This window comes from Pelodiscus sinensis, chromosome 25 (genome assembly GCF_049634645.1).
Source record: "Pelodiscus sinensis isolate JC-2024 chromosome 25, ASM4963464v1, whole genome shotgun sequence".
In the NCBI taxonomy this organism is placed as follows: domain Eukaryota; kingdom Metazoa; phylum Chordata; order Testudines; family Trionychidae; genus Pelodiscus; species Pelodiscus sinensis.
This window is the reverse complement of record NC_134735.1, coordinates 3,838,931-3,857,846: the sequence shown is the minus strand read 5'-3', so window position 1 is coordinate 3,857,846 and position 18,916 is coordinate 3,838,931. Positions and strand designations below refer to the sequence as shown.

At 46.4% G+C, this 18,916-nt stretch overlaps 1 protein-coding gene across 7 annotated transcripts in view; it reads left to right on the top strand.

Moving 5' to 3' along the window:
* TMEM39B (transmembrane protein 39B) overlaps window positions 1-18,916 on the top strand; it is a 30,392-nt gene that overhangs the window by 2,930 nt on the left and 8,546 nt on the right. The window contains exons 2-6 of one of the 7 annotated variants that reach the window (XM_075908560.1): window positions 1,976-2,073; window positions 2,923-4,935; window positions 12,417-12,620; window positions 15,907-16,126; window positions 17,957-18,040. In XM_075908560.1, coding sequence (XP_075764675.1) covers window positions 12,493-12,620; window positions 15,907-16,126; window positions 17,957-18,040 — 432 coding nt within the window. In that variant the 5' untranslated portion in view covers window positions 1,976-2,073; window positions 2,923-4,935; window positions 12,417-12,492. The other 6 variants (XM_075908558.1, XM_075908559.1, XM_075908556.1 and 3 more) reach the window with 6 other exon arrangements.

The window sequence follows — 18,916 nt, the reverse complement described above, 5'->3', positions numbered from 1 at the left end:
TACCTCCTTTATGTGCGCCCGCGGAGCAATCTGGGCTGGCCCCGCCCCCGGGCATGCGGCAGGAGCCAGCCCCGGGCGCGCTGCGTGTGCTGGTGCTGACCCAGACCCCCGCCCCTGGCCCTGGGGGCGCCGTGCGTGCCCGCGCTGGCCCCGCGGAACCTGGGCAGCCCCTGCCCAGGATCGCGGCACATGCTGGTGCCAACCTTGGGCGTGCAGCACATGCTTGGCCCTGCCCCCAGTCATGTGGCCTGTGAGTGGCCCCGCCCCCAGGCGCCCGGCAGCCCCAAAACGTTGGGGACCACTGCTTTACCTCTATTGGCCAACCCCTGCTTCATACCATACAAGAAGGTCTGACTCTCAGCTTCCACCTAAAGCTGTGTCGATGATGATCTGATTAGACACCCAGAATCATTGTCTAGAGTGTGCTCTCCTACCTGGGTACAAGATATGCCTTCTGAGGGGGAGAGAAGAAATATTCCTTCCAGTTGCTTAACAGCATTGAACTAGAAGGTGACTAGTGTTTCATCTCCAGATGAAAATGTAGCTTCAGCTTCATCTCCTCTGGAAGATTCAATTCAGTGCTGTAGATTAGTGGATATAAATTTTCATCTATAGCTTTGGAAGAAGCTACCCACTGACTCTTCAGCATTTTGAGTTTGACTACAAATATAAAGTATTTTCGCCAGTAATAGAGGTACTTTGTCAACCAGCAAAAGCTGTAAGCACCAATCCTTTCTCTCCTCTTAACCACACCTCCCCCCCAAAAAAAACCTGAGAAGCTGTCAGATCCAGTATGAAGGGTTCTCTTGTATTCGTATTCACTCTTCAACTCACTCACTCCACATAACACACACAGGTCCCTTTTGCATGTTGGTATTGAGTGTGATCCATTTTCAGGTCCTATTACACACCGTTAGATTATATTTAAAGGTTGTGGGGTTGTCCATCCCCATTGAAGTCCATTTAGCAGAATTCCATAAGCAGATTGATGGCAAATCTGTGTTTTCAAATCCGTTTGTTAAAAATGTATTTTAAGGGGTTTATTCAACTTTATAGACATTGATATAAGACCCAGTTCCTCAGGGAATGTAAACATAGTTCTAGCATAACTTATGTCTCTTTCATTTTAACGTCATGTGAGCGGCTTCCTATTTCGTCTGTACACAAAGATGCCTCTTGTAATGCATCCACTTAAAGACTCAGCGAGCTATGTGAAGTGATGGCTGAATACCACCTTACGATTTTTTTTCCAAAAGGACAAGGTAGTCCTTGGGCTGCTCCTCAAAGTACTTACATGAAAACCTGAAATTTCTTTACGTCACAGTATTAATTTACCAGCATTTCCAAAAACTCACATACATGATTCTGTAGATGCAAAAAAACACTTTATTTGAATAGAAATGTATGGCATGGGCCTTTTTATTTTCTATTTTGGTCTGTTTCTGCTCAGTTTGTATCTAGGCGGGTTAGACCAACGGTTCGCAACCTGTGTTGGGGGTTGCGGCTGTCTTCGGAGGGGGAGTGGTGGTGTTGGCAGTGCTGGGCCAGGGGCAACTTTTTCCCTGGCTCAGCGTGGAGGAGCACCATTTAAAAGGGCCACTGTTGTTTGGGGGGGGGGGGGGGTGGTTGGTTTTGTTTTTTTCTTTTCTCAGCCAACATTTTCCTGGGGGTTGTGCTGGGAAAAAGTTTGCACACCACTAGGCTAAACAATGTATAGTTAGGAGTTATAGAAATTCTTCACTTGCCCCTTCTTTTGTTCCTATATCCCTTTCCACTAGGATAGTTGCTCTGTCTCTAGCACGTGCTAAATACATTTCCTTTACGGCACTAAGTAGACCTGCCAAGTGGCATTCAGTTCACACATTCATGAAACACAGTACATTAGGTTTGGCAGTCAGCTCTGACTCTGTTTGGCAGGGCTGTTTTTTCAGGCATTGTTTAATTTAGAGTCTGTGTCCATCCCTCTCATCTTTAGCATTCTGCTTGCCAAAGTATCAGAAGAGTGGGAATGTGTAAAAGATGCTCTAAGGAAAAAACAAGGTTGTCTACTTGTATCCAGGCTACCAAATCTTGGTAGGTTTCTGAGGTTCAAACTAGCTGCTAGCTGTTTTTTATTGCTTCATTTTGTTAGATACTTGCACAGGCTTCTCACCATTAGGTTTTAAAGCCTGACCACAGCTTGTTTAGCTAAGAGCTTTGGGGGGTTGCACATATCCCACATCAGCTGATATTTGAGCCTTGCTATGTTAAGGATGTAGTCTCATGTTTCCTTTGGCTGTCGGTAACTTTCACCCTTGACAACTGGCATGCTCCCTCTGGTGGACACCAATTATCGTTCATTTTCTTATCCTGTGGAGGCATTTTGTTGTCTGCACCCCACTGCCCTCCTTGCAAACCTAGTAATTTGTTGGACAACCCAGCCTTCACTCAAAAGCAACTGACAATTGAAGACATCAACGGCTGAACTGTCCACAAGACAGAGTGGGAAGAGCAGCCTTCTAAAGCTTGTGGTTTTCAGGCTTCTGGTCAGTTTCTCACTGCACTTTTGAGACCTGGGAGTGAGAAACTTGAACAGAATTGCAAATAGTCTTATTAATTACGTTGCCTGTAAAGCACTACCTTGTTGCACAATGAACAAAACCCCTGATTATATAGAAGCAGATGGGAAAGGAGACAAACTAGTGTCTCTAATACTATTAATACGCAGTAGGGAAGGAAGGGTGGGAATCAGGGTGGTGTTGAAATATTATATCACCAGTCATTTATATTCATGGTCCATTGGTGTTCAAAACATTGATTGGGGAAACAATTTTTATATTGGTGATTTCCATGGTTCATTTATTCAATACATATTTTTGCAATGTCATTATAGTATGTATTTCTATTGTTGTACCAATTATTTTCCCATTTCTTTCTTACTAGGCACAACCTTTATATCCCAAGGAAAAGATGTGATAAAGACCACCTGTTATGGTGCAAATTTTTATCCGGTAGAAGTGAATCTTGTGACAATGCTATTTGGAATGTTTACAGCTTGCCTCTACCTTACATTTCCTGCATATGTTGCGTGTTTGTGGGGGGGAAAAAATAGTGTTATGGAAGAATGTAAATCTTATTGTAAATAACTTATTTGCAAAAACTGGTTTGAATATAGCATTGGTATAATCTGATCTTTTTGAGTCTACTATATGTACTGATTTTAGAATTATAATATGAAAATCAGATTGATGGTTTTTCTGAAAGATGCTCTAGTTGAGCCAGAAATTATGGGCTTAGCATGGGACTGAGTCCAGTTCTCTGGCCTGTGTTTATGCAAGAGGTCAGACGGATTCCTTCTGGACTTTATATCTATGAATCTATTAAAAGTAATTGTTCTCTCATACCATTCCATTTTTCCATCTAGTGTGGTTCAGATCTAACATGCCTCTGAGTGTTTTACCATAATAGAATCATTAAGGTCCAAAAGTCAACAGTACCAAAGGAACTCCTCCAAGGGGTTTACGGTTTTTATAGATTACAATAGCACCTAGTGGTTCCAATCAAGACCAGGACCCTATAATGACACTGTAATAGTCAACACCTGATCCTAAGTCTATTGTCTTTATTGATGCAAAATAAATGTGGGAAACTGAAGTGGGAAGAGGAAGTGAAAACAGTAGTAAGGCGAGACTAGAAGTCTGCATCTTAGTGAGTGTCTGTCTTATTTTACAGCTGCACTGTGATAGCTATTCCCTTCTTGAACAGTAATACTATCAGCTATACACCTGCCTTCCAAAAATCACATGGGCATGAGATAATCTATAAGGTGTCCAGCAGAAATCATGAAATGATATAAGGAGAGGGGTGAGACACCAGCTGTGGTATCTTCCTCCCTGGCTCTCTGGATATGGAGTGCCTGTTGAGGATTAAAGCACTGTGGTTGTGGGATGCAGACAAGAAGAGGACATACAGAAATCTTTCATTATTAGTAAGCTGGATGGAGAAGGGGGACAGTTGTTTAATACCCTACTCTATTTTGAGGAAGAGCTGGTTGCAGGGCATAAATCTTGGTAAGACTAGAGCTTCTGACACTTTACATGTATGTTTAGACTAGTCTTACAAAGGCAGAGGCCATCTCTTTAATGTAGCTGTAGGGTGGTCAAAATCAAGGTTTTAGAGTGCTGAATGTAAATACTAACCCTCTTCTCCTCCTCTTCTCCCCCACACACCAGTAATGGAGTTCGCTGCTAATTTTGCTAATATGACCTAGCCCTTGAAACCTTCCAGTATTACACTTTGTTAGTGTCTGTTTCTATCTTAAAATGCTCCATTTTGCAAAATGGGCCAGTCCTCCTGCTGTCAGATTTGTGGAAACCATAGAGTAAGATGAGCTGGCTTCTCTCAATGTGAACAGGAACATTCAATCTCACGAACTAACCTCACCTGTCTTTCAGAAGGGGCCTCTTTATGTAAAGAGGACCTTGAAGCCTGCTGCTTCACTCACTTCAGAACCTGGAAAGGAAGTGGTAACTGTCAGCACTGAAATGCGAAGTGTACCTGTTTCCCAGTTAAAGTGCTATTTCCACTTCTAGCTATGCAAGCAAACCCAGTAGGAGGCTTGCTATAAAAGCGCACAGGTTGCTACCTTAAACCTCACGGTTTGATGTGCAGTGAGTAATTGCTATCCACAATCTTTGCAATTACATATGGAACAGAAAATGTTAATGAGTTAAATAGGCCTTTGGATGTCTGAATATTCATTTTCTGTGCATAACCTTCATAAAGGAACACTAGGCTAGAACAGCAGATCCCTTTCACCATCTGGTACTGTCTTGCTTAATATAAGTTCACTAATTCTATAAACTGTGTTGCCTCCAGCCTAGACAACAGCTGAAGATGTTGAAGACAGTCAACATGATTCGAGGCACATACTAATTTAAAATTACTATTGCATAGGTAAGAGCTAGGTTACTTATCAAGCCTGTTTGAGTTAAGTTAACCATACTGTTAATATACATTTATAGTTATTTCCTGTAGCTAAAATCCTTGACTAAATTTCTTTGCTTTCAAATGTAAACATTTTTAAGTTTCTCATCCTGCAATTATTGCTATAATTCACGGAATCTCTATCTAATGCCATGGTAGATGGGATGGGAGTCCTGGATATAGGGAACAGATGCAATAGAACAGAGAAATACTGCACATCTTTCCAGTTGGTACATTTGACACATCACTGAAATGTCTATAGTGTATTAACATAGCCAGTGCAATGAAGTCTGTCTCAGGTTGAATGTCATAGTCACAGACTATGGAGGAATGCAGTGTGACTGGGAGAGATTGGAAAGATGAGGGATATGAGGCCAAACGGCTGCTGTGGTCGTGAATATATTAGATTGTTGGGAATTTCACAGTCCCGGAGAAGAAAAACAAGAGATTGCAAAGGGCCAAGAGCTTAGCTTTTAACTCACTTAGAATTATCAGGCAAGTAAGTTAAAGCTCCTCGTTCTTTAAAAATCCATGTACCTTTTAAGGTGCTGAGTTTGGCCAGGAGCTAGCAGTCTGCATTGGGACAAGTATCAGAGGGGTAGCCATGTTAGTCTGAATCTGCATAAACAATAAGAAGTCCTGTGGCACCTTATAGACAGATTTATCGGAGCATGCATCTGACAAAATAGGTCTTCATCTCTTGCCCCTGTCTCTCCCTCACTCTTCTCTCTCCCCCCCCCCCGTCTAAGCATCAGCAGTTTCTGTTCTCTTTACTGTGAGTCTCCTGTCTTGGCTCTCAGAGAGCTTGCTGCTCAAGTCAGGAGTTGCACTCGAGCCATTAACCTGTGCTCCATCTTGTGCCCAAGGAAGAGTGCATTCTTAGAGTAGGAGGAAGTTGGACACTGCAGCTTTGGTCTTTCAAGCAGCTGTTAAAGTACAGTTTTACTTGTTATGAAGGCACCAAATGTACCTTAGCCCATGGCTGTTTTAGTCTGGAGGTGCCTTGCTGCTACTTGGAGATGAAAAGTTATAGCCAGTGTTCCATTATGTCCCATTTTCAGATTGTCTAGGAAAATATTTTTCTAGCCATTGGAATTTTCTTTCTAGCTGTCATAGACTCTTCTTCCTCACCTGGGTTGAAATTACAGTAATTTTAGACCTTTTGTCACTTTGACTTGAGCTTTGACTTGAGCCCTGAAATGGCTTCGTTTTATATTAGAAACTATACAAAAAAAAAAAGCTAAGGTATTTACTAACCTTTCCCACCCTTCCTCCATCAGTTTACAACCTATGCTGGGCCCTGCCTGTACTTAATTTGTAACGGTGAAACAGTTTAAACATATAAATCCTGCAGAAACATAAGTCTAATACGGAGTAACACACAAGCTGACCACAACTGGGGAAGGCTCTCGGACTGTGACTTCCCCAGCGTAGTTGGTGGTAAACTGTTAAATGGTTGCTAATGTATGTAGCTGTTATCTGGCGCGTGCATGCGTGCGTGTGTGTGTGTGTGTTCTTTGTAGAAGACAAACTAGGTTCTGTATGGTACATATGTTTTCCCCCTACTTCCACTGCAAAACCTACAGCAGTCCTAGTTTTCAAAAACACAGAGGCTATGTCTAGACTGGCATGGTTTTCTGCAAATGCTTTCTTCTTTCCCTTCAAATACATAATAGAGTTGAAAACAGCGATGAAAATGGCTGCTCTATACCACATTTTCCCAGCCTGTACCCTCACCGGTGCTGTGGTTATTTAATAGAAAGGGCACAGTGCAGGAGCCATGCTTGCCAGGTCAAGGGCCTGTGGAAGGCAGGGTCCAGCGTGGAAGCCAGCAATGGCTACAAGGCAGCTACCAGCCTGATGCAGCTGGGGCAAGGAAATGCATCGCCTGGCTGCCTAGCACGTGGCTGCCGTTGCCTGGGGTCTGTCTATATAGAAACTGGGTCCAAAAGTCCACGGCCGTAGCTACTGAGGCAGTGTGGGGTAGTGGCTACAGCTGTGCCTCTGCACAGTCGTGAATAGGAGTGTCCGGTGGTTACAGCGGGCCGGGAACCCAGAGCTGGGAGGGAAGCGAGGTCTAGTGGCTATAGCGCAGGGGATGACAGCGACGTGGGATTTTGCAGTGGGGGGGGGGTACAGGGAACCAGCACCCCCCGGGTTCGGGCGCTGCCGCAGGCTGCGTGCCTCAGTTTCCCCCTATGTGCAGCGGCGGCGCGCCCTGCGTCCCCCGCTCTCCCCATCCGCGGCGGGGGAGGGGGCGGGGCCAGCCCCTCTCTGCCCCTTGGCGGGGCGGGGCCCGCTCGCGCGCCGAGGAAGTGTGTCCGCTCCTGGCCGCCGTCTCTCTCTCTCCCTCCCCCTCGCCCCGCCTCCTTCCCTCGCCAGGCCCCGCCCGCCATATTGTCCCCGCCGCAGGCCGAGCCGCCGCCGGAGCGGAGATGGGTGAGAGGGCTCGGGATGGGCTCGGCGCCCCGCCCCTCGGCGTAAGAGGGGGGCGGCTCGCACAGGGGGCAGGGCTCCCGCCCCCCCCCCGCTAGGAGTCCCCCCCGCGGTCCGCTCTGCCCCCCCTCGTCTGGGGCCGGGCCCCCCCTCCCGCAGCTGGGCCTGGGCGCGTTCATGCTGCGGGGGGGGCTCTGAGTGACCCCCCCCAGGTGTTGACTCGGTGTCTAGCCCGTTCATTGCCCCCCCCCCCGGATGGCCGGGGGGGGTCGTGGGGGGAGCCCCCGCCAAGCCTCCCTATCGGGCCCGGCCCACAGGGGAGCAGCCCCAGGGCTCAGAGCTGCTCCCTCTGTCTGCGCTGGGGGCGGGGGGAAGCTGCCTGTGCTGTGACCCCCCCCCGCGGACCCCACCCCCTCCTCTGTGCCCCACTCCGCTACCCGGCTCCCTCCTGCCCCCAGCCTCCACCCGTGGAAAAGTGCAGCCCGTGGTCACGTCCCGAAAATGATCGTCCGCCCCCGCGCTCGCCTTTTGTTCGCCAGAAGCGGGGAAAGGGCCACAGGGGACGGATCGCTTGGTGGTTTCCTGTTCTCTTCTTTCCTGCTGGGGCAGGTGGCACTGGCCGCTGTCGGCCGACAGGACACTGGGCTGGATGGACCTTTGGGCTGACCCACTGTGGCCGCTCTTACGGTTTAATCGAGGGACTTGGCTGTTGAGCCTTAATTTCTATCCCAATTAACAGAATTCGGTTAAGGGAGAATTAAAGATAAATAACACAACAGCGTTTTAAGCAATCAAGACCAAAAAGAAGCTCAATTTGCGCTTTCTTATTAAATGTGTTGTGGCCGCCTTACTACTTCCATAGGCATCTTCCAGCTAGGAATGTAAGCGACTAGTCGCTTCCCCCCTAACCCCACTGCCTGTATCGGGGCAGCAAAGGGTGGGGGGGGGACAGGAACCGGTGCTGGGGGAGCTGGGCTTAAAAGCAGGTTTCCCTCAGCACCGTCTCCACAGGGGAGGCAGAGGCACAGTGGGGAAATGATGCCAGTGGGGATTGCTTGAGTCCCTGTTTGTCCCATGATCCCTGTGCCCCCCCCCTTGCTGCCTCCATGAATGGCAGTGGGGGGGGCGGGAATGTGAGCTGGTGCTGAGCTGAGCCACCTTAAAAGCTGGTTTTCCCCAGCACTGTCTCCAGGGTGCTTATCAGAGGCAGCAGTGGGGGGATAGGAGAGGCTGCTGTGAAGCAGTCCCGGTGCAGGGGTCCCAGCAGGGAGCTGTCCCCCGTAAACAGGGACTGCTGGACTTAGTGCGAGCCGGGACCAAGCAGTCCCAGCTTGCAAGGACGCTGCGCCTCTCCATTTTAAATGTGAAGTCGCAGCATGGGTGGCTCTCAGAGCAAACACAAGCCAAGAATGCTCGCTCCCAGCTCGAGCTGGCTCCTGGAGCAACCCCCACTATGGCCCTGCAGAGCGGTCCTATTGACTAATAGTCGATACAATTTGTATCGACTATATGATTAGCTGGGTAACCGCAATTTAACATGCTTAGTTCCAGCCAAGACACGATTTAAAAGTTCAGCCTAAAAAAGCAAATTTTTTAGTTGTAAGAAAGATTGAAATTATTATTTAGATCGTGGTGGTACCTCAGAGCCCCAGTCATGGACTATACAGATAGTCCTGCCGCCAAGTGTTTACGGTCTTTGCCCATCGGAAGGAAGCAAAAATGGCAGAAGCCCAACTTTTTTCTTCTTCAAGGACTCTTTAAAAGAGGAAGAATGGATTTGTGGTTAAGGCATAAAACTGTGATTAAAACTGGGTTATATTTGCAGGTGGTTGTAACCTTTGGGCAAGACATTTGACCTTTTCTGGCCAGATTCTCAGAAGTATTTAGATACATTACTTCCATTCATTTCAATGAAAGAACCCAAATACCTCTGAGGATCTTTTTTTTTCTCCAGAATTGTTGTAGTCACATTAATCCCAAGATATGAGAGAGTCATAGGTGCGGTAGTATCTTTCATTGGGCCACTACTTCTCTTGGTGAAAGAGACAAGCTTTCAAGCAACACTGAGCTCTTCTTCAGGTCTGAACCCCTTTTCTACATTGCCCCATCTGTAAAATAGGTATAACACACTAGGGGTGAACATAAGAATAGCCATACTGGGTCAGACCAAAGGTCCATCCAGCTCAGTACCTTGTCTGCCAATGCCAGGTGTCCCAGAGGGAGAGAATCAAACAGGTAATGATCAAGTGATCTCTCTCCTGCCATCCATCTCCACCCTCTGACAAACAGGATAAGGGCACCATTCCTTACCCATACTGGCTAATAGCCATTGATGGACCTAACCTCCGTGAATTTATCTAGTTCTCTTTTAAACCCTGTTATAGTCCTAGCCTTCACAACCTCCTCAGGCAAGGAGTTCCACAGATTGACTATGCGCTGTGTGAAAAAGAACTTCCTTTTATTTGTTTTAAACCTGCTGCCCATTAGTTTCATTTGGTGGCCCCTAGTTCTTATTTTGTGGGAACAAGTAAATAACTTTTCCTTATTCACTTTCTCCACACCGCTCATGATTTTATAGACCTCTATCATATCCCCCCTTAGTCTCTTTTCCAAGCTGAAAAATCCCAGTCTCTTTAATCTCTCCTCATATGGGACCCATTCCAAACCCCTAATCATTTTAGTTGCCCTTCTCTGAACCTTTTCTAATGCCAGTATATCTTTTCTGAGATGAGGAGACCACATCTGTACATGGTATTCTAGATGTGGGCGTATCATGGATTTATATAAGGGCAATAAGATATTCTCCGTCTTATTCTCTATCCCTTTTTTAATGATTCCTAACATCCTGTTTGCTTGTTTGACTGCTGCTGCACACTGCATGGACATCTTCAGAGATCTTTCCTGATTAGTTGTAGCTAAATTAGCCCCCATCATATTATATGTATAGTTGGGGTTATTTTTTCCAATGTGTATTACTTTACATTTATTCACATTACATTTCATTTGCCATTTTGTTGCCCAGTCACTTAGTTTGGTGAGATCTTTTTGAAGTTCTTCACAGTCTGCTTTGGTCTTAACTACCTTGAGCAGTTTAGTATCATCTGCAAAGTTTGCCACCGCACTGTTTACCCCTTTTTCCAGATCATTTATGAATATGTTGGATATGATTGGTCCTAGGACTGACCCTTGGGGAGCACCACTAGTTACCCCTCTCCATTCTGAAAATTTACCATTTATTCCTACCTTTTGTTTCCTGTCTTTTAACCAGTTCGCAGTCCATGAAAGGATCTTCCCTCTTATCCCATGACAACTTAATTTATGTAAGAGCTTTTGGTGAGGGACCTTGTCAAAGGCTTTCTGGAAATCTAAGTACACTGTATCTACTGGATTCCCCCTTGTCCACATGTTTGTTGACCCCTTCAAAGAACTCTATAGATTAGTAAGACGTGATTTCCCTTTACAGAAATCATGTTGACTTTTGCCCAACAAATTATGTTGTTCTATGTGTCTGACAATTTTATTCTTTACTATTGTTTCAACTAATTTGTCCGGTACTGATATTAGACTTACCAGTCTGTAACTGCCAGGATAACCTGTAGAGCCCTTTTTAAATATTGGCGTTACATTAGCTATCTTTCAGTCATTGGATACAGAAGCTGATTTAAAGGATAGGATACAAACCATAGTTAATAGTTTCGCAATTTCACATTTGAGTTGTTTCAGAACTCTTGGGTGAATGCCATCTGGTCCCGGTGACTTAAACTTAACAGTAACATCAATTAATTCCAAAACCTCCTATAATGACACTTCAATCTGTGACAAGTCCTCAGATTTGTCACCTACAAAGGTCGGGTCAGGTTTGGGAATCTCCCTAACATCCTCAGCCGTGAAGACTGAAGCAAAGAATGCATTTAGTTTCTCCGCAATGACTTTATCGTCTTTAAGTGCTCCTTTTATATTTCGATCGTCCAGGGGCCCCACTGGTTGTTTAGCAGGCTTCCTGTTACTGATGTATTTAAAAACATTTTGTTATTTCCTTTTGAGTTTTTGGCTAGCTGTTCTTCAAACTCCTTTTTAGCTTTTCTTATATTTTTACTCTTAATTTGGCAATGTTTATGCTCCTTTCTATTTACCTCACTAGGATTTGACTTCCACTTTTTAAAAGATGTCTTTTTATCTCTCACCGCTTCTTTTACATGGTTGTTAAGCTACGGTGGTGGCTCTTTTTTAGTTCTTCTATGTTTTTTAATTTGGGGTATACATTTAAGTTGGGCCTCTATTATAGTGTCTTTGAAAAGTGTCCGTGCAGCTTGCAGGGATTTTACTTTAGTCACTGTACCTTTTAATTTCTGTTTAACTCACCTCCTCATTTTTGCATAGTTCCCCTTTTTAATTAAATGCCACAGTATTGGGCTGCTGAGGTGTTCCTCCCCCCCACAGGAATGTTAAATGTTATTAAATTATGGTCACTATTTCCAAGCGGTCCTGTTATAGTTACCTCTTGGACCAGATCCTGCGTGCCTCTCAGGACTAAATCGAGAATTGCCTCTCTCCTTGTGGGTTCCTGTACCAGCTGCTCCAAGAAGCAGTCATTTAAGGTATCAAGAAATTTTATCTCTGGATCTCGTCCTGAGGGGACATGTACCCAGTCAATATGGGCATAGCTGAAATCCCCCACTATTACTGAGTTCTTTATTTTGATAGCCTCTCTAATCTCCCTTAGCATTTCATAGTCACGATTACAGTCCTGGTCAGGTGGTCGATAATAGATCCCTACTGTTATATTCTTATTAGAGCAGGGAATTATTATCCATAACGATTCTATGGAACATGTTGATTCATTTAAAATTTTTACTTCATTTGATTCTAAATTTTCTTTCACATATAGTGCCACTCCCCCACCCACACGACCTGTTCTGTGACAGTCTTTGGTGCTTTGAGGTGCTAGAGGAGAAGGAAAGTTACCTGCCTACTCTGCTCCAAATCCATGTGTGTTATAAATCTTTCCTTTTCAGTTGGAAGGACTGAAGAAATAGTTAAACAGTGAAGAGCGATCAACCTCTCAGGGCAGCCTCCATACCCTTTGTTGTTATGGCAGGGGGAAGGCGGGGCCCTAACCGGACATCTTACTGCCGAAATCCTCTTTGTGAAACTGGGGCTCCTGGGGGTACTGGACATTCCACAAGTTCATCGGTCACTGGTGTGCGCTCACGTACCAGGTAAATGTGCATCTCTTGTATTCCTTTATGTACTGTGACCGCTTCTCCTCCGTGAAACATGCAGCTTGAGGCTGGTTCATGTTTTCCCATCTCTTACCGTAGCCGTTTTGTCAGTGGTTCAGTGTTTTTTTGTTGTTCTTGGTACATGGATGTCAGCTTGCAACGGTCTTGGTTATCCATGACAACTTCTCTGGAGTATGTTTTTTGTCCTTAACACAAAATAGCAATAGGGGAAAATGTGGGTAGTGATACACTCAAGGACTCCCAAGTGCTTTGCACATGATGGTTAGCTACCCAACAAGTGTTTTAAAGCACTTGGAGATCCTTGGGGAGAGGAGTGCTATAGACAAAGTTTTATCTAAAAAATGGCTCCAGAGTCCTGCTTGTTAAGTCAACCATTTCCAGCAGTGCATGGCAGTTGATGCACTTCTGGGACAGTGGTTCGTTGGGGCAGATGGATTTTCTTTCACAAATCCTAAACTGGTTGAATGGTGACAGCTCAGCCGTGGATTATATGCTTTCGCTCTCAGCCTGACTTCTGTGGGGAAAGCACAGAGGTGTGGGGAGGAGAGGGGAAGAGGTGGAAAATCAGCACTCAGATAACCACATGATGAGCACGTCATAAATCCCTTGGCTAGAACATCCTTGACCCTGCCGGTGAATATCCCTTAATGTACTCCATGATTGTGGCCCCCGGCTGAGATGTTTCTTTCATATTATTTATAGAGCCGTTCTTCAGAGCATTTTATAATCCATATACATATAGCAGCCCTGAGGTGCAGGACGCCTCCTTGGAGATGAAGGGCAAGCCCCTGTGATGAGCAGGGAAAAGTCTTGGCAGGGTGAGAATCTTACTCATAAAAAGTTCCCTTAGATATCTAGTGTCCACACAGAGCCTATGAGGCCTCCTGTCTCTGTCTCCTGGATACCTGTATGATAGAAGTGGTGTTTCCAACAGGAGTTCCAAAGGCTGAAGGGCTGAATCAATCCTGCGAGTTTTGGGGCTTTGAGGACTTGGGAGCTAATGCTGTGAATGTTAAGTTTTCGATTCAGTAACACACCTGAGCCTCTGTATATCTATACTATGGATGTGAACGACTAGTTGACTATCCACTAAGCAAATGCTTATCGGATAGTCAACAGACAAGTCAACTAGTCACTCCCTCCCCTCCCCTATCAGAAAGAGGCAGCAAAGGTGGGGGGTACTTCAAAGCAGCAGCACTGAGTGGAGCCCAGGGTTAGCTAAAGACTCCCCTGCTGACCCCGGGCTCCATGCAGCGCTGTCTCTTTGAAATGCTGCAGGAAGCATGGGGCTAGTGGGGGGGAGGGGCTGTTGCTACACTTCAAAGGCAGAGGCGCCCTTATCAACTAATCGAATAGTCAATGCAAATTGCATCAACTGTTTGATTAGCCAATTAATCTTAATTTAACATCCCTAATCTATACTGCAATCAGAGGTATGAATGCAGCATGTGTGGACATACCTGAGCCAGCGTGGATCTAGCTAGCTCCAGTCTCAAAAGCAGTAAGGTCACGGCAGGACCTCTCAGTCCTGCGTAAACACCCCAGGTCCTGCATGGCCAAGGACAGCCTGTGCTGCCACCCACATTGCTGCAATTCCATTGGAGTTGTTAGAGCTGGCTAGTTCGTTTGGGCAAGACACTGTCATGGAGTCAGACTCGATGCTCTGGCGTGCTCGGAATGAAGTCCGTCAGGACTCTAATGCATTGTCTCCCCCCTTAGGGCACACTCTCACCAGGGCAAGTTTCCTGGGCTCCAGTGCCGCCTGGGTCTGACTACGCAGCGTTTAGCACCCCTGTTCACAACATGAGCTCCCCACAGTGAGTCCACCTGGGGAAGCCTTACGTGCCCCACCCATCACATCTCTGCAGTCAGCAGTGACTCAGCCGCCGAGGTAAAACAGAAGGGTCATTGGAAACACCGTAGAACAGATCTTGTTAGCACAGTAAGCAGGAACGTTTGGCAAAGTCGATTGTGAGGAGTGGGGATCCGTAGCACGTGGCCCCTGGCTCCCCTCGGTCCAAACCAGGAGACTGACCAGCTTGCAGCAGCGTAGCCTCCGTCACCACCCTCGGTCCTGTCTCCATGCTTTGTCTCTTTTCTGAGCAAACGTGTCATCTGGTGTCTACCTCTCTCTCTGTTCTCCAGCACCTTTGGCTGGCTCCTTGAAGAGGACAAGCTCTGACCATCAGAGTTGCCACGATGCAGGGTGTTTAAGGCTTTCAGGCTTCACAGTCTTACATTTTGAAGAAGTTTGGATTGATTCTCTTTTTGTCCATTCTCTTGACAGAAGCTTTTCTGCTGTCACTATAGCTGTGACTTTTGTGGATCTGGGATGGGATTTTTAATGGGAGTTTGGCATCTAATGCTCTGAAGCCCCTTTAGAAATCCAAGATCTAATACTGAGTATTGCTTAGGGATCATTCACTGGATGCACCTTGCTTGACTTGCATTTATACCCTTCTCTTTGAGTGAGTGGTCCATAGCTGGAATTAGACCTGTGGCATAAGAGACTCTCTGGGAGAATAAGAAATCTCTTTATTTTATGGCACCGAATCTGCATACCCATGACACAATGTAAATAAGCAGCATGAGGCAGAAATACTTGCAGCTAACTATAACAGTTGTCCCTGTAGGGCTGCATGTGTACAAGCACTGCTCTCAGAGCTTGCTCAAAGTGGAGGAATCAGATGTCCTGGTGCTGCAGGCAGACCTGATTTCAAAAATTGCGGTTGCTATACAAACCAGATGCCATGCCTAGACCAGGCAAAAGGGTATCAGCATATCCTGAGCGTTAGAGATGTAAAAGCCTGTTTAATTGGTTAACCAGCCAGATGTTATGGTTAACCAATTAAACAGAGGTGCGTGTGTGTGTTCTAGCCAGGCTGCGCTGGAGCAGCACCCGTGCTGTGAATGGGGGCTGCTCCAGCTGGTTAACAGTTGGGGTTAAAGCAGCTCCCCACCTGCAGCGGGCCTTGGGGGGCTCCTCCAACCCCACCAGTAAACTGGTTAAACAATCACATCCCTACTGAGCCCGCAACACTATTTCTGTATGTTGTCTTGCCTCTGCGTGCAAGAGGTATCTTCTGCGTATTGGTTGTACCTGTTCTTTGCAGCCTCTGCAGGTAGCTTTGAGGTTGGACTTTCCACTTAGCATAGACCCGTCCATCCTCGGCAGTGTGAGTGTGGGGGCTCGGGATGGGCATTGTTTTTTCCCCAGCATATCTCTGGAGAGTAATTGGTGGGTTTTGGTTTATGTTGGTAGGAGCGGTTCAGGTACAGGCCTCTCCAGCCCTCCTCTGGCAACCCAGACAGTGGTTCCCCTCCGGCACTGTAAGATCCCAGAGCTGCCTGTGGAGCGGAGTATCTTGTTTGAACTTCAGCTCTTCTTCTGCCATCTCATCGCTCTATTTGTCCACTACATCAATATCTACAAAACTGTGTGGTGGTACCCACCCTCCCATCCTCCATCACACACCTCACTGGTAGGTACCTGGGTATGTGCTGCTGTACTCTCATAGATCCCTGGCCTCGGCAGGTACCTGCAGTCACACTCCTATATGTGTGGTTGCTCTCCAGATTGCTGAGCACCCAAAACCCATTCCCTGCCTACTACTTTTCAACAGCGTCTGGGTAGATGCCCTATTCGGACAGCACATCAGTCTAAGATCCAACACCCAGTCTAGCCCAGCTCTCGTGACAGTGGCTTTTTCGCGGTGTTGTGCAAAACAGCTCAGCATCCTATCCTGGTAGGGACTATAGGGCTATGTATTGATTCACTAGAAAGTGACACAGTAGAACCTCACAGTTACAGACGGCCCAGGAAAAGAGGTTGTCCAAAACACTAAACAAAACACACCTCCACTTCCAGCAGTTCACGCTTTGGGCCAGGTTCCTGAGGCAGCTTCTTACTGGGCAAGCTTGTCCTCCTTCCAGCCTGGGTGGGAGTGGAAGAGGGATGTGGGAAAACAGCACCCCCTTCTCTTCCTGGCCAGGGGCAGGAACAGAGTGAAACTAGCACTTAGGCTACGTCTAGACTGGCATGATTTTCCGCAATGCTTTTAACGGTAAAGTTATTCCGTTAAAAGCATTTGCGGAAAAGAGCGTCTAGATTGGCACGGACACTTTTCCGCAACAGCACTTTTTGCGGAAAAGTGTCCGTGCCAATCTAGACGCGGTTTTGCACAAGAAAGCCCCAATCGCCATTTTTGCCATCGAGGCTTTTTTGTGCAAAACAGTTTTTAGCTGACTACACTGGCCCTCTTGCACAAAAGTATTTCCGGAAAAGGGCTTTTGCCCGAACGGGAACGTCAAAGCATTTGTGCAAGAATCACTGATTTTGGACAGTAGAACGTCAGTGCTTTTGCACAAAATCAAGCAGCCAGTGTAGACAGCTGGCAAGTTTTTGTGCAAAAGCGGCCACTTTTGAGGAAAAACTTGCCAGTCTAGATGCAGCCCTACTGTGTAGAGGAAAGGAGCGTAGACCCCAATGCTGCTCCTGCTCTGGCTGAACGGTTACTTCCAGTTTCACATGCTGTCTGGTTGACCAGTCGGTCCATAACTCTTTGTATCTTTGAGGTTCTACTGTAGAACAGACCTAGAGAAAAAAAGGAATGTACAAGCACCCTGGCTCCTGCCAGTTTTTATGTTGAATTTATTTGTAATGTTAAGAATCATGAGATTTGGGATTCCAGCCCAACACTGACTTTCCTTCTCTGAATAAAGTTGATCCTCTTAATTTCAGTCCTTGGTGGACTGGAGAGACTGCGTGTCCATACAGCAGGGGAGAGGAGCAGAAAAGGAGATCTAAAATGTTAAGAGAAACCTCTTTCCCAAAAGGAACAAGCTGTAGCTTCTCCTGGCTAATAGTATTGTTCTGGGCTGGGGTGTGGAGCTCTCCCATCCTTTCAGATGCATCATGCGCTGTGTTCTGCACTGTGGCCTGTAGCTGCCTTGAACCATAATACAAAAATACGGCTTATTGCAACTATGGGTCCAAGCAGGCGCTGTTCCGTCTTTGAGTAGCCTGACCTCATTGCATCCTAGGACTTAGTCTCTATAGGCTGCACCTTTTTGTTAATACTAAGGTGGCTATAATCATCCCCACTTCATGCAAACGAGGTGTCTCAGGCCCTTGGTAAATTGTCAGGTGACTCTCATTTGAGCAAAGTGTGGACATCCTGGCACCGTGCCCCCTGGGCATTCTCCTGATAATCCAGGAGAGAGGTCGGAGTAGCGTGGGTCTCTTTCCCACCACCCTCAGGCTGTTCTGCTACCTGTTGCAAAATGGGAGAGTTTCCTTTTTGTCATTGCAGAACTTTCATCTCATTGACTTCAACGTGCTGACGGTGACGACAATCGTCTTAGCGCGCAGGCTGATCGGTGCCATTGTGAAGGAGGTAAAGCCACAGCCCGAGCTCAAAACTGTTTTCTCCTTCCCAGCCTTCCCTGATTAGCATCTGTGTTTGCCTTGCTATATTGTGGGTGCGTTAGGTAAAAGAAAGCACAGAAGTGTCTTTCAACTCAATATAGAACCTTATCAAGCTAAAACGCCAGCCTTGTTAACTGTGCCGCCTACTCCCATTGTGATGGGGGCACACCCCATTTGGTGGTGCCACCTGATGTACTGGCATTTCATTCAGCCTCTCCTGCTCCACCAGCCTGAATTTCCTTTCCCTGTTTTGCTGAATTAGGTTTTCCGGCCTCTTGCAGCACACACAGGTAGGGCCACACCCAGCTGCTGACATAGACTGAAGTCAGCTCTGTGTGAAAGGAATCACCCAGTGCAGACGTGCACACCCCTTTTGGGAGGTGAATCCAAACTAATTCTGTCTAATAGAAATATCCGCACAGCACAAGCTCATACAATTTCACCCTCTTCCTCTGTATGAAGAGAGGTATGCACTACTTCTTGCCCACAGCTAGAAATTACATAAACTGGGCTTAATAATTAACAAAACCAATTTTATTAAAGAACAGATTTTAAGTGGTTCAAGAGATAGCAAACAGAACAAAGCAGATTATTAAGCACATAAAACAACTAGCACAAACTTGCGCTTGATTCACTGAAGAAATTAGCTACAAATAGTAATTCCTCACCCTAAATGTTGTCACAGGCCCATCACAGACCGTCTTGAAAGGCAGCTGCGCTGGCCTTCAGTTTGAGATTTCAAGTATTATCACTCATGAGCTAGTTGCCCTTCCATTCTGGGATCAGCTCTTCTGCCCCACTTCAGTTCTTGCTTCTAGGTGTTTTCAGACTCTCTTTGGGCAGG